The 16,803-nt window shown below is 29.1% G+C and overlaps 2 protein-coding genes across 2 annotated transcripts; both read right to left on the minus strand.

The window, feature by feature from the left end:
- Positions 1-2,279: 2,279 nt before the first annotated feature.
- LOC126833860 (outer dense fiber protein 3B-like) lies at positions 2,280-3,541 on the minus strand. The gene is made up of 4 exons (XM_050565418.1): positions 3,511-3,541; positions 3,196-3,411; positions 2,892-3,096; positions 2,280-2,559 (listed from the first exon to the last, which is right to left on the minus strand). The coding sequence occupies exons 1-4, from the start codon at positions 3,539-3,541 to the stop codon at positions 2,280-2,282; spliced, it is 732 nt and encodes a 243-aa protein (XP_050421375.1).
- A 1,946-nt stretch (positions 3,542-5,487) lies between these two features.
- Positions 5,488-16,037, minus strand: LOC126833320 (chromosome-associated kinesin KIF4). The gene is made up of 21 exons (XM_050564582.1): positions 15,824-16,037; positions 14,944-15,187; positions 12,272-12,456; positions 12,058-12,201; positions 11,786-11,886; positions 11,301-11,503; positions 10,821-10,996; positions 10,495-10,674; positions 10,256-10,381; positions 9,788-10,134; positions 9,529-9,673; positions 9,243-9,464; positions 8,569-8,757; positions 8,357-8,495; positions 8,029-8,165; positions 7,362-7,475; positions 7,074-7,304; positions 6,531-6,620; positions 6,272-6,463; positions 6,110-6,171; positions 5,488-5,768 (listed from the first exon to the last, which is right to left on the minus strand). Exons 2-21 carry the CDS (start codon positions 15,164-15,166, stop codon positions 5,717-5,719), a joined length of 3,258 nt encoding a protein of 1,085 aa, XP_050420539.1. The 5' UTR covers positions 15,167-15,187; positions 15,824-16,037; the 3' UTR covers positions 5,488-5,716.
- Positions 16,038-16,803: the final 766 nt, after the last annotated feature.

Raw genomic sequence — 16,803 nt, forward strand, 5'->3', positions numbered from 1 at the left:
TATTAAAAACATATTACTAAGCAGCATTCTACAGTAATTTTTTAATTTTTCAAATGATCATCTCTACATTTAATTACTATATATATAACTTCTATAAATATATTAGGTAGGGCACAATAATGAATGTGATCATTATTTGCTTAAACTGTTTACCGACCAATCATAATATATTGTTTATGTAGAACATTTTTATTATATTTTGTCAATCACATAACTGATACATAACTGAAGATCAAAAGTTTATGATGTAATCATACAATCTAAGGTTAAGAGGCGTTTACACTAGATAAATAGAAATCTTAGACCACCTTATGCTAAATTATTGAACATATTTTGTCGGTATTATGTTAGTTAACCCGTTGCTGGCAAGCCCCCTTATATAATATGTATATATTGCGGCATTTGCACAACAAACTGTGCATTCATCAATTATCCATGGCTTTTGCCACGCGATCAGCTTTAACCGGTGGCCCGTAAAGTTGAATATGTCGTCGGGAGCTTTATTCACCCTATTCACCCAGTGATTTAATTTAGCTGCCTTCGTCCCCAATAGCTTCGATATAATACGTAGGCCGAGTACATACTCTTTATTCGCTGCCAATTACGTGTCGACGTGAACTGAATGCATTTTAGCAGCTCACACAAAAAGACCCACTCGAGTCCTGTACCGCAAATAGCGCCAATTTGTCCATGTACATGAGTACTTGAGTGGCTTCTTCCCAGCTGATATAAAATGCAAAGCACACTAATATTTATGCAATAATTATATCTACACTGATTTGCGTTATTGGTCATCTACTCACACCTAGAGCAGACGATAATACTCTACCCTAACTCCTAAGACATGTTACATGTTTATATCTCGATAACGTCTCCCGTGTAGTTCGAGTATTCCAATAAAGAACTACGCTCTGGTCATCGATATAAACTTACTTTATTCAAATAGTTTTGAAAGAGGCACATTTATAACTATTTATGTATTTTTAAATTGGATTTATTCGCATATAAAAAAATATCATATTATTATAACTCTTTTTTTTATAATAGATGCGTATACGAACGAACGTGCTCGCCGCACACGGGCCGGAATCCGGAATAAGAGTATACAGGCATTAACAATAATAATAATAGTATATAGGTGTATGAATGCATAACGTGTAAATGTCTTGGATAAATGTTTGTGATGCTGAACAGTGAACATAATGCGCCGGATGCGTGTGGTCAGTTTGACGAGGAGCGGCGCGACGGTGACAGCGATTCGGCGCGCACCTGAGAAAACATCACCGTGGCTGTCCGCACGGGAGTCATGTCCATTTCGGATCCATCAACCGCTCTCTTGCATACAACCAGAGTCCATATACGACTATTATTATAATATAATAATAATAATAATAATATATCGAGTACCATCCGTAAGGCTCTGCGGTCACAAACGGATTTAAAATCATTATTATTATTACTATTCGTCGTGCACGTTTTTGCACGTATTTTTTTTACACGCACATATCTAAGGAAAAAAAATCCAGTCTCTCTCTCTCTGTGTATAATATTTGGATAAGAGGCTCCGGCGACGCTTTTTTTCGAGTATATTGCGACGAACACCGTGTTGTGCTATTGCTGGTATAACCTATAGGCTGGCTATACCCATCGCCCACGTCATATTATTATTATTATTATAGACTGCTGTTGTGCACAAGCGACCGTCACCTGCGAGAGACGGTGGCGGATTTGTCCGGATTACTTCGAGTGCGGATTCGTTGGTATATCGTACAAATAAAAATACTAAGCTGCGATGCAATTTTTTTATTTCATTTCAAGATAAATATAAACTCATTCCCACACCTCGATAGGTACACACGACACCTATACGTCCTTCCTATTGTGTAACACTTTGCGGGGATTGAGATTTCAAGACCAATGTGAAATACCGCTAACTTGTTCAGTTTTTTTTTAAACTGCACAAGTAATCCTGTAATTCTTTTTCCGAGATATCTACCGCAAGGGGTATTATTGTACTTATTCTTCGGTTGTCATATTATGCGCAATATTATCGTCGCAATCGTTTTTAGAAAGCCCAAATACGCACCAGTTGCAGGATCGGTCTGATCAACGCTTTTTTTTACTTCTTATAGATACTTTTGGGTTTTTTTACATATTAAAAAATGTAATTCGTCAAAAGTATAACCTACTTAGTTATTGTTTTTATTCATTGATAATATTTGTCGTCCCAAAACTGTTGAATAAAAAGCCGCAAGTAGTACCCAAGTGTTCATATTTATTTACAAACTATTATCTGCTGGTGTAACATAAGGCGGATGTTTTGTCAAGTGCTTTACACCAAATGTACACCTTCTCTGACAGCCTTTGACACATTCTGATATATTATAAGTCCCTGGACCCGGGACTGCGTTGGTCATTTCCTCTGATATCTTCTTGGACGATCCAATTGTTTTACCGGGCGTGGTGCTCTTATATTTATCTATATTTACGACATCGTAGGCTGCCGGTCCAGGTCCCTCGCTACCCAATTCCTTCACGCCATATTTCGTTCTCCACTTCCTTAATTTAATTGAAACCAACATTTTATAAACATTAGCTTATGTGTACCTAGGTACACACGCGTCTAGTGTAAGTCCAGATATTTTATACAATATGCCTAAACAGGCATTTATAAAATGTTTATATAGGTCCTTGTTGATTATTTTTTGACACTTGCACTTGCATTAATAAATTTATTAGAGAAAAAAAATGAAAGTGTACCAACACTCACTGGCGACTTGACCTCATTCCCCTTGGCCCTTAGTGACCATAAATAACTAGCCTAACCTATAACCTGATTAATCACGAACTTATATTATAGCTTTGTAACAATAACGTGTGCAAATACTTACAAAGTGAAACCTTTTGTCCTACAATTAACGGCCGATTGTTTGTAAGTCGTTTGCAAATTATAAGTATAATAGTACATAGTAAGCGGAGGAATTTTAATATCTTCTTTCTCTTTGAAACGAAATAAAAATTTAGGTGTAGGCGATCGTTTCCTATTTGGGTAGCACGGGTAATATGCAGCGGGTCCCGGACTCTTCTGTATGTCTTCTGTTTAATAAATTAAACACAGGTATAGTTGATCAAGTTATTACAATGAGTATACTATGGTGATTCAAAACTGATCTTGGTTATTTTCAAAACGTTTACTTATGTTCAACTTTTCAGCAATTTTTATTTTTGTAAGAGCTTCGGGACCATAGCGAGTTGTATGTTCTATTTTGTAAACGGGACCAGGACTTGTAAAATCGTTTATTTCTTTAAACTTTGATTTTAATGAATATGCTGGTGACTGCCAATGAGAAGGGTCGGTTTTCTTTGGCAGTCCAATTGTACTTTTTAAATTGTACGCAAAAGGTCCGGGCCCTTAAAGTACAGTAAATTTATTTAATTAGTTAAATTCTAATCAATGCTTTGATACTTAAATTATTGAGACTTAGGTAAATTAACTACAGGGTCACTCACCTCCTTCGTCTTTGAATACTTTTTTAACCATTTGTTTGCCTATACAATTTTTAAAACATGATTTATCATAATCATAGCCGATTAATTAAAAATAATCATTAAACGTAAAAAAATATTTAAATTGTAAGTTTTCGCCTTTGTCGATTAAATTGTTTGTTATAAACCAAAACCAAGACAACATAATTCCAAAATACTATATAAATATCGAGGGATAAATTCTAATGATTAACGTTCTATTTTAATAAAATAATTTTTTAAGTATATGGTTTGGTAACAGACTAATAATTACAAATAGTAGTGGGAAACGTGCTATTATGGTATGCTCTTTTGGAGAGTTTTCACATATTCCTAACTACTTACTGTACGTTAAAGAAACTAAATACAAGAAGTCAAAGAAATCTAGGTAGGTATATAATGGTGTAGAAACAAACAATAAATAGGTACATGTACACATTATAAACGCTGTTTCGCAATTTGATTGGAAAATTAATACTAAATGTATTATTTTAAGATTTCAATTAGTAAAATCATTGCCATTTATAACGGTTTTGAATTTTTTTTTTTTTGCGTAAAACGTGGTCCAGAAAATAAACGACCCTCTCCTGTTGTATCGCCGGACATAATAACATACGATCGCACGTGTGACCATCTCCCCTCGGGTAAAAAGGGCGTTTTGTATTAACTGTACAAACAGCAGCTTATAATATGGACTTGCTCTGTACCATCGTCGGAAACTGTCCTACACAGATATGCCCGGCCAAAGATTTGTGAGGTCAAAATAAACCGGCAGTTATAATTTATGATACACCACATTAACACATTAATTTTTATTATTATTATATACGGTAGATTACAAAATAACTAAGCTGGTTATGGAATACATTGTAAAGAATACATTTGTCAAAAAAATTCAGTTTTGTCATTTGATTTGTATTCCATAATATACCACCGGAAAAAAATGTAACATATTTTCCAAGTGAGGAATTATTATTAAAAAAAACAACAGTATTTTTATCCCTTGGAAACTAACTAAATTGTCTCGGTTAATCCGTGAAATAAAAATCTAGTGATAAAACTTAACATTTGTCCTCCGGCTCTTGGAACGTTTGACAAATACGGATTTTCACAAATAAAGAAAAAGTTGTTTTAGCAATTTAAAAATCGTATTAATTCATTATTATAATGTCAATATTCCAGTAAAAATTGTATGATGAAAACGTTGTACAGTCGCATTGTACCTATTTTTATTTGTTTACCAAAGTGTATATTTTAAGTATAGACATTTTTTTAATAATTATTAAGAATGCTACACCGATATTTATTAAAGGGCATTTTTCCGATTCGCGAAGTTTTAGTTTAACAGATGAATAGATGTTAACCAGACAAACCAAATTATTTTACTAGCCTAAACCCGTCATAATACCAACTTAGATCAAAAATATTTATTATAAAATCCAGAAAATATAATATATCTATCCTAAAGAGGACTATTAATAAACTAAAAGAACAATACCCACTTTGTATAGGTACATTTTTGAATAGCTGTAAGTCTTGACTTTAGCCCCCCATAGGTTCGAAGCCTACATTAAAAATTTAATGTATTTTCTATAAACTTCTTAAATTAAATTATAAGCAATTGTTTTCAAAATTTTTTTTTTCTTTTTATGGTACTCTAATTTCTGTATTATGTCTTGATTATTGATCTCTATTAGTTTTATAATAGGTTAATCAAGTTCATGTCAAAGTTGTAAAAATTAATTATTTGAACCAATAGAGGATATTATGTATAAATTATGCAAGACCATGGAAAATTATCACAAAGAGTACACATTTTTCTTTTTCAATATCAAGCAATGCACTCTAAAAATACTTAGCGCAAAGAAAAACAATGTAGAATGTATTCTTTGGCTTCTTACAGTCTTGTTTATATTAACATTAGTTAACATATAATTATATATATAATCGCAATTCCAATCATTAATTCATATGTTAAATATTTATTGCAAAAATAGTTACACATCATCAAAAGTTAGCTAGTTTAATATGTATAAAAAATATGTTAATAATAAAACTGGTTTAAGTAATTAAATTAGTAAAATTAAACACAAAATAATGATGAAATAGGATATAGTCAAGACGGCAAAAAGAGTCGTATAGTTTTATAAAAACAAGTAAGTATTCCGTTGTAATTTACAATCTCCTAAAATCAATCGTACGGTTCCTGCCCAACATCCTGTATCGTAGGCAATAATTCGGTCCTAAAAAAATAAAAACATAAAGTAATATTAAACCATATTTTAATTCAACACTAGGCAAGGTATTAATGAAAACTAATTATATATCATATAATAAATTCTTGTGTGGTATTTTATTGTTTCTAGTTGCAACTGTTTGCCATTAATTACAAAATATGATGTCAATGTATATTATTTAAAAATAAAACATGATTGGTTAAAAGTATTTTGTAAAGTTATTATACATTAATACGTTAGAAAAACAACTAGTTGAGGTATATGTATTAACTTGGACCAATTAACTTCTAATCTCATGAATTCCCAGCTTTGTTATCTAAATTATAATACACGTAATTCATACATACTTGGGTTTTTTAAAAGTTTGATTTAGGACAACACTTGATGAATCTTCAATCGATTCGTGAATCTGGTAGGAAAAGCAAAATGAAAAATGTTATACTTTTCAATACAACAGTTACGTTTATGTTATAAACTATTGAAAAATACTAAGATGAATTAAATCTTACCGGAGAAGAACTTCGATTAGTACAAACTGCCGCCGAACATTTGCAGTATTTCGAACATGACATATTCTTTTTGTGACACATGCAAATATTTTTCAAACAGTTCTTAATACATAGACACATTGGCTGTCCATCAGCGTTTCTTTTTAAGTTCAAACGGTTTAATCGTTCTTCAGACTTATCAAACAATCGGCTCTGACGGAAAAAATACACATATACAGTTAATAACAGAAAAATTAAATTCTAACATTGTCAGTATTACTTCTCTTTTTAGTTTATCCAAACGTCTTCTTAGAGGAGTACTTTCAACATCACAGTTTTCCTTGGAGTCTTCTTCTATGGTAAAATTCGTCTATAAGTTGAAATATTTGATTTAAATACATTTATAATTTATTTATATGTATACAATTTTTATTTATTAATATATATACATATAAAAAAAAATAATTGTTTATCTTCGTAATCCTGATGGTTACACGGAAAAAGGTTCTAAGCGAAATAGGCAACTACTATTAGATAGAGTAAAATTGGCTTCAACCAATTCACAAAAATAGCTGAGACTATTATTTAACAAACAATTTTAATTTTAACTTTGCGGTAAATACATTTTACATTTTTTCTTCTCAAATAATAGGGTCTAAACGACAATTTTAGAATTGATTGGTTCATAATACATACAACATTAATTTATATACAATATTAGGCTAAAACTAATAAAATCACCAAAAATTGTGTTTTAGCTCTTTTGAAAAATAGATAAAATGTCGCTTAGACACTTTTGCCGTGTAACCATCGTTATGCTTACTGGTGTAATAGGAGATTTGATATGATTGGATTTCAATTTATTTGAATCATTATTAACTAAATTTTGTAAATCTGAAATCAATTTGTCTTTTTGGTTCAATTCTTCTCGTAACTGTTCAAATTTACTGAGCTGTTCATCATAAATTCTTAAACGATCTGATAATTCATTGTTATCTCCTCGAAGAGTAGATGATTTTTCTTTTTCATTCAGTTGTCTCAACAAAACTAAAATCTAAAATTAAACACTATTATTGAAACCATTAAACAATTATTGTTGGAGATTTTTTACATTATCTTCATATTCCTTTTGTAGTTGTTCGACCTGTTTTTGATTTTTAGAAATTACGTCTAATGTTTTCTTCTCTTCATACTGAATAGTGTCCTTTGCCTCATGTAATGCAAACTAAAATACACATTGGTATTTTTTTAACAAATTTATGATACATGTAACAATAAATAAAATCTTGTAATAGGCGTTAACTGGTTTTTATGTTAGGTAGAGTGTTAGTTTACAGTTTGTATAATATTTTCAGTTAGATCAAAATCTGTCCTATTAAAACATTATGTTAAGCTTATATCAACTTATTTACTCGTTCTTCAACAAGGAGAAACATTTCAACTGTCTAAAATGTTCAGTTAAGATAAGGAGTGGAAGGATTTAGTTAAACATATTCATCTTTCATATTTTGTTTCTCGTTGAATAAGAGGAATTTTTTTTTGTTTAAAATAAAGTCACTATTATATTTAAAGATTAGATATTATGTTAATTTCAAGTAAGAAATATAATTCTAGAGGGTAATATTAAGAGGTAACTTTTACAACCAGTTTTAACATTTTTATAAGAAAATTGTTTAGCTTAAATAATTATTTCATTAAAGAAAATCACTGTAACACGAACTTTGAATAACCCTGTATATGTATTACATTTTTCTTTATCTTAAACTCAATTTTCTTACTTTAAGTTCATCCACTTGATTTTGCAATTCTAATGTTGATCTTCGATTTTCAGCAGCTACATGAAAAGCATGCTTTAAAGCAGTTTTAGTATCGGCAACAGTTGTCAAGTGGTCAAACCGGTTTTTCTTCATAAGTTCTATAATAATTTTAACAAAATGTTGATAAAAAATTTTTTTTAAAAATATTTAATAGACATTTCACGATTAATATATAACAAGGTTAAGGAAATAGAAAGAAAATTGACTAAAATAGAAGGCTTTGTAAAATAAACGAACCTTCAATAAAGAAAATCTGTAAGTCACTAATAATGTCTTATTTTAAATTTACCTTCATTGCTATCAAATATTTTTTGTCTAAGATCCATTATTTGTGATGATCTCAACTGCAATTCTTCAGTCATTTCTTTTTTATCCATTTTCAGCCCAAATTTAAATTCATCAGTTAATCCTGTAGTTTCTAATTGCTCCTAAACAAATTAAATTTACTGATTTAATATCATTCGAAGAAATATAATAATAATAATTAAATAATAGTTTTACTTCACATCTCTGCATCATTTTGTAAATAGTCTCCCGATCCAATTCCAATTGTTCCAATGTTTTTTCAGCATCTACTGTACTCATTAAAACATCTAATTCTTCGTTAACCCATTTTTGTATACGTTGAGCTTTGGGCATAAATGCTTCATCACGTTTAACTTCAATAGCTTTACGCACAGCTAAGGCGTCCTACAAAAAGGGGTGGGAAAACAGTATTTTAATTGGATATTAAGTCTCAACATTTACAATTTTTATTAGAAAAAAAATTATTTTATTTCAAAAAATAATACATTTAAATTATTAAGGAAATTTTTGAAATCACAATTTTCCTAGCAGATATTACTATGGGTATATCTTTGTGGGACATCCCTATATATAAATATAATTAATAATAAGTAAGAAACTATAGTAATTACACACAGGGAGTTTCATGATTTTTTAACAATTGTACACATAGTCATGCGGGACTGAACCACATAGACACCATGAAATGCAAGTCAAAGATACAACTGAATAGTCTTATTTCTCAAGGTTTCAATGATGTTAAGGGATAAAATTTATTTGTCATGATTTGTTTAAAAAATGATTGCATCAGGTTGAATGTTTTTAAGGCAGACTAAGTAATTACTCTACACTCTACTATTAGAATTTTCCAATTATAAATATTTTATTACCTTTAGTCTTTTATTAACATTAGCTGCGTCTTCAAGTTTACGCTTTAATGCAGTTTGCTGACGAACATGTAGACGTTCCATACGAATCATTTGATTTTTTTGCTTACGTTCATTTTCTCGAAGTCGGCAAAGTTCTCTATCACGTTCTAATTTAAATTGTCTAAATTTTTCGTTTTCACTTTTCATTTGTTGAATTAACTTCACTTTCATCACTTTAATACTCTAAAAACATAATATTTAAATGTATCAAATAAGTATTTTATAATATTTATCTATGTTAACTAACTTTTATTTCGTTGTTCAAGTGTTCAACTTTTTGATCGTTTTTGGCTTTCATTTTGATAATTCTATCTTGTTCTAAACATTTTTTTGTTAAACTTGCAATTTTTTGTTCCAACTCTTGCAATTTTTTCCTTCTTTGTTCAGACAATCTAAAAATTAAATAGAACATATTCATGACTAAAGCAATCCAAGTGTGTTACAACCTTAATTATATTCAGTTAAAAAAAAAAGGATATCCCTATGTAAGTACATTATATACTAACTTTGTACTTATATTATTAGTATGAGCCGCTTTAAGGGCTTCTTCTAACTGATCTCGTTCTTGTTTTAATTGTTCAAGTTTATTTTTTAGTTCTTCAGTGTCTTCTTCTGGACAGTATTCACCAATATGTGAGACTGACTCTATAAGTTTTGCAGCTAAATGTTCTTTCATAGCTAGTTCTTTATTAAGTTTATTTAGTTCACGATTTAATTGAATTGTTTCCATAACCATTTGTTCTTTAGTCTGATCAGTTTCATTGTCAATTTCGGCATTTTCATCATCTATATCTTCATTTGCAGTTACGTAATCGTCACTATATATCTCTACTTCTGTTCGATTATGCTCATCCTGTTTAAATTAAACAAAAATATGCTTTATACAAAATCCGATTAATACCTCAAATTTACATTGAAGCTACAAGTATATTATAAAGATGTAATATTTATAGGTGATTAATTATTATAAATACCAGTATATAGCTAAGTTTTTGTCTAATGTTTTTAAATTCTTCAATGCTGTTTGATTTTAATGCGTTTTCAAGATCGACAATTAGTTCATGAAGATGTTTTTTCATTGTTTCGCGTCCAGTTTCAGCCTAATTTGATTATACAATAAATACATTTATTAATAAAGTACTGAAAAAAACTAGAGAGGCATGGAATATGGATCTACACATTTGTGTAAAATAAGGCGAAACAATACACTTACCATTAAAGCTTTCATGTTAAGTGATGCACTTTGAGTCATATATTCGCTCAATACTTGGCTCATGGACCGTAATTTATCTTGAAGTTCTTTGTTAGTCTTTTGTAAATTATCATGTTCAGGTGGACAATTATTGACACCATTAGCTTCCATCGCTACAATCTTTAGTCTCAACTCATGGTTCTAAAAAAATTATTTTTTGGTATATAATGACAATAAATATATTATCATCTTCATCATGTAAGCATTAACAGGATTTGAAGACCCAACTCTGCCATTATAAGATGATTTCTATAAATATATTATATTAAATAATATTATTTTATTACTTCTTTTGAAAGTGCCGTCAATTGTGCTGTAATTGGATCTTGATTAACAACAGGTTTGTTTTTAATTTGTAGTGCTCTATTTGCGTAACGTAATGTACTAACTGTTTCATCCATATTATAATCAGCGGGACTTATGCAAGCTATCATTAAAGTAACAGAATTTCCACCTAATGAATCTAAAAATAACATTTTTACCAATATTAACTTAAAAAATATTATTTCTTGGAGCTATATTTATGTGTATATTGATTAGGAGAAATGCAATATTATGTATTTTAGAAATACATCACGTTTCTTATTGTACTGATTCTTTTTTTAAAAATAAGCTAGAGCTCAGTGTTAAGTAGATAATACACTCAACAAATTTTATTTTATGTAACGTTAAAAAAATGATTTTAGTAAAAACAATTTGCAAGTAAAAAATAACTTAAAATAGATCTTGTAACCAGAAGTAGATAATAAGTTACATAAAATGCTTACCCTGTAATAATCGAGTTAGTTTACTGTCTCTATATGAGACATGAGCAGATTTTTCACACAAGGCTGTTATAACATTACCCAGGGACAAAAGTCCTTTGTTAATATTTACACCTTCTTTGAATCTTTCTCCTGTAGCTTTAGTTTTTTTGCTTCTTTCAGAGCCTGCTAAATCAACAAGATGGAATTTTGCAGTTGTATTATTTCTAAACGAAAAATAAATATTAAAATTAGTCAGAGAATTACCATTCATTTTTTTTTTTTTAATCACACTATTTTGAAATTAATACCCTTTCACCTTTATATAAAGCTAATACTAAAAGATTAATATGAAAATATAGATAATGGTTAAAAAAAAAGTAATAAACTTCAATTTATTAATAAATACATTTTGCTTTTGAGTAAATTTTAATAGCTATTCTGTTCTTCATGAATCTTAAGAAAATAAAAAAATATATAAAACTAAAAATATAAAACAATTTTTGTACCCGTCTTCTTGCATCTGACTTATAGTTAGAGTAAATATGCAATGACTACGGGAAGACTGAGCATTCATTGCAGTAGCTCCGGTTGCACGGCCACTCGAACCCTGTAAAAATTCAGTGTTCATTATTATTTATTATTATGAATTACATCTATTTTCAAATGAGGCAAATGGGCTAGAATATATCTCTACTTGACAGATAATAAGGTTTGCTTTGAATTTTTGGCTAAATTAAAGTCCTATCTGCATTAAGTTATCGTTCATAAAGTAATTTACCAGTGTTAAACATTGGAGCGTACTATCAAAATCATTCACACTTATTTCAGTTAACCCAGGAATACAAATTCCTCTACCATCTTCTCGAATGTCGAGAATTGATCGATTAGGAGATAATAAATCATAAACTTGTTCTTGGTAAAGCTATAAAAAAATAAATAAAAACATAAGTTTTAACAATATAAATACTAATTTTTTCAACTAATTGCAATACTTCAATAAATGATGCTTTAATTGTGCAATTTGAACTTGTACGTTGTTGAACTTCGTCAAAAATGTTTTGAATAGCTCGAGGGATAATACCTTTCTCTTCTTCATTATTTTCAACAAAATTTGTACCCATTGAATGAGTTTTACCAGATCCAGTTTGACCATATGCCAAGATAGTAACATTATAACCTGCAATATTAATCAAATATAAGTTAATAAAAAAATGTAATTAAATGAACTGCTTATTCATAGAGGGGGGGGAAATAAAATGACAGAAAAAAGTATGTACTTGGGTATCTATGGGTATGGAGGCAGCCAATGGATAGTATGTTGACAATTATTTATAGTAAAAAACATATGTACAAAGAGGGTGATTCACTAAGGATATGACACTCATTTTCTGTTAAAATAATTTTAATTTTGTAGTTTTTTTTATAAAAAACATTTTTGTTTGTTATTTTACAATCAGGGCCGGTGCTAAGAAATATGCAAGGGGGGGTGTCAAAATGAAGATGCCGACTTTAAAATTTTAATTGCCGACTAAAATATTTGGGTACTTTCGTAAATATTTTATAACATTTTACAACACAAGTCACAATTTTTTGCTAAAATTAATGGGAATTAATAATTGTTGAAAATTATTTTTTTTTTAACTTTGAATTATTATTTTTTTAAGTATAAATAATACAAACAAATTTAGATAATAAAAAAACCATCAAAAGTTAAACTTTAATATGGCGTTTTGTTTTAATGCGGGCTATTTTCTTGTTATTTCTTCCAAATCAATTATATCGAGAATATCTCTGGTGGAGTTTAAAATCGCGGGAGTCATTTTTTATTATTTTTGAAAGAATAAGAAGAAGAAAAATGATAATGATGTGATATTGTGACTTGATTTTTTTGATTTTTAAAATGTTTTTGGAGCATAGAAATATTTTAGGCAGCTAACAAATTTATTTATTACTACATTTTCAGTTCTCAGTCACCAATACTAAAACAATTTGAGCCTTACTTTAAAAATGTTTGAATTTATTTAACATAATTATAACGTATTGCAGTTGAAACTGCAATTTAACCGAGATATAATCCAAATAGCCTTATTTTAAATAATTTTATAAAAATAATGAAACTGTATTAAAAATTATTATTAAAATCTTTGAAATAAAAACAAAAGTGTATTTTTTTATGAGTTATTATCTAAATACAATTTTATTTTTATTTTAGTTAGGTAAACTATTTAAAAATAATGCCCATGTCTGCTCCCTGCTAGCTATATATAGTATAGTAGGATATTATAGTAGGTAATATCCCACCGCAATGATAGTAATAAAGAAGAAACTAGACATAGTGAAGTAGTACCAATGAACTCTCATAGGCCTTAAAAATCTGGCTTAATGATTTATTCTAAATACGTATCCATCTCATACCTTTTGTTCAAAATTTATTCGGGCAGGCTCAAAAGGATTGTTAGCAGCTCCTTGGTGTTTCATATTCATTCTCTAACCATATATATATTTTAGATTACACACATTTAAAACCAATACTTATTATTTTACACGCGCACACGAGACAAGCAAAAATAAACCCGCTAACTCTTTGCCTGCAGACTTAATACTATGGGTTATGTGATATGTCTAAAACAGAAGAGTAGGTTTTTTTTTTATAGTAGGGAATCTTTTAGAATTTTAAAACTAAAATAAAAATATATACTTATAGAGGGATAGAATGTTTGTTTACAATAGACCAATAGGTCCCATGACCGAACATCGTTTGATATAATAATATACACCACAGTTATTATAAACAAATAATAATACTTCTGCTAAAATCGGGAATAACCGAAAATGCATTGTTTTTATTTTACTAAAAACTAAAATTATATTTTCGTATGGTCTTCCGTATGCCGACTATTCACTATTCGTCGCTAGATTCCAATAAAAATTATGTACCTACCTACTTTTATAAAATAAAAATAATAAATATGTTATTTGTATAATTTTACGGGGGTTATAATATTTACCGACTTTTTGTTCCGAATGTGCCGACTAGGTATACTTGAGTTTTCCGAGTGGGGGGGGGGGTGTCAAACCCCCCCACACCCCCCTTTAAGTCCGGCCATGTTTACAATGTTCAAAAAATTACTAAATATTTACTTTTTTAGAATTTTTCAGAACTTTCAAAACTTATATAACGGTAAATTTATGAATTTAACTTTTTAAATTAAGAACATTTTTCCTGGTCAAACAGTTTTAGATAATTACATTTAAAGTTACTTAAGTTAAAAATGCAGAACGGTAGGTGGAATGCGAAGGAGAAATGCGCGCTAATAAAAAATGACTACACTCCAACATTCCTCCCATTCAAAATTTTAAACTTTAATAACATTAAATGTAATTATCTAAAACTAGTCGACCAGGCAACATTTTCAGCAAATTATTCTTAATTTAAGAAAAATATTTAAACATACACGTTGTCATTTAAGTTTTAAAAAGTTGATGGAGTTCTCGAAAATACTAAAACAGATAAATATTTAGTATTTCTATAATATTGTAAAAAACATAAACAAAAATGTTTTCATAAAAATAAACTACAAAATTGTCATTATTTTAAGAAAAAATGGTGTCTTATCCTTAATAAATCACCATGTATTCATGGTGATTATACATAATTTCTTACCACTAAACAATTTTTGAACTAAATCTTCAACTGCCAATTTATACACTTGATTTTGTGAGTGTTCTGGCGTGAACACATAATTAAACGTAAATGTCAAATTAGCATTATTGTTAACTATAATCTGTTGATTAATAGGATCGCCTAATACACAATTAGAGCATCCACGCTCCAATTCAGATTTGACAAGGGGACGTATTCGGATAGCTACTCTTACTGAATCCATAATGAAAAATAATGCTAAAAACTAAATAAAGGTTAATAATTAAAACTTGATTCAGATTTTATTAAAATTAATTATACATAAATTAAATTGTATTGTTTGTTACTATTTTACATTACTAATAAATAAAGTTACTCTAGAAAAAATGTATACAATACTTGTGGATATATAAAATAAAGAAATAAAAAAAAAATGTATTGAAAGAAATAAAGTTACAATTAACTAAAATCAATTAATTTTTTTTCTAATGATTTTTCTACATACCAATATATATATATAAGTATGAGAGTTTAGATACTAAAAATTATTCTTTATAATAGTTTGCGTTTGTAAATCATTACGCCAAAATTTAACTAAAAGACCATATAAATAGAGGTTAATTTAAAATTTAACGTACGTTTAAATGTTTGTAACTAAACCTCAGATTTAAGATCAGTTTTACTAATGGTTTTATAAGTATAGTAGAAAATATTAATACATATTTTATACCACAAAATAATATACCAAGCCCCAAGTATCTTATTACTTTATCAATGTTTAATGAAATATATAGTATTGTAAGTTAGTAAGTAACGAATCTTGCGATTTGAGTAAATTTTTGTTTGGATAAAATTATCAGATATTCAATTAGATATTATAACAGTTTTGTTTGATACTTACCACTTACATACAAATATTAGGTACTAATCTTAGAAGTTGATGTCTATTTATCAGTAACCATTGATGAATGATGAGTGAAGACTGATACTTTTAGTTTTTAATTATGAACATTTTAATTATTTGGTATAGAATAATGAATATGATACCAGGCACCAGCGGCCAGACACCTACAAATTCGTTATTTCAGTTTTTAAACAATACTAAAACAACATAGATTGACAACAGGTACCGCTAGCAGTCGTCAATGTCAGCATAACCATTTTATTTATCAATGCTATTAGTAGTGGTACGCTTGCTATAAAAAGGCGCTGTTCGCATAGGATAAGATAAACCTTATCAATAATCTGTTCCACGAGAATGGAGATCAACTGAGGCCTGTGAGCTTGTCTATAGCCATGATTCAAATATATTTTAATCATGTCTATTGCGGAGGCCGGAGAGGCTATGCCTACTCAGCTCGCACTAACTGAGACTAATAATTAAACTACATAAATCTAAATTATAAATATACATTTTGTATTTTAAAAACACTGTACAGCATACACGCTTTGTATTTAAAAATAATGTCGCTAATAATATTGTAAAAATTAATTGGTATTCACTAGTCTGAAAATGATTAAAACTTACCTTCGCAATATTAGTTCACGATATAATATTCTCGGAACGGATAAAAAATGTAATAGAATGTTACCTTCTCAGATTCTACTACACGTCAGATGTAAAATCACAGATATCTGTAAATAAAATAATTTTATATGAACAAGTGTAAAAATAATATTATTAGCTTCGGTGCGGAGCTGAGAAGGTATTGTTTTTACAATGTGTTTTTATTATTTTTTTTTTTTTGTGTCTGGACCCACGATATCTCGTAAACCGCTGAACCGATTTCTTCGTGTAGCAACTCTATAGATCAGAAATCATACCTGAAAGGTACTTTTTAGCGAGCCAAAAATTTAAAACAGTCACCCCTACTCCATCAA

Source organism: Adelges cooleyi, unplaced genomic scaffold, assembly GCF_023614345.1.
Source record: "Adelges cooleyi isolate 19-005CV unplaced genomic scaffold, UGA_ACOO_1.1 ACOO_flye_CR_arks_rails_tigmint_CR_PRNA_2, whole genome shotgun sequence".
Taxonomy (NCBI): Eukaryota; Metazoa; Arthropoda; class Insecta; order Hemiptera; family Adelgidae; genus Adelges; species Adelges cooleyi.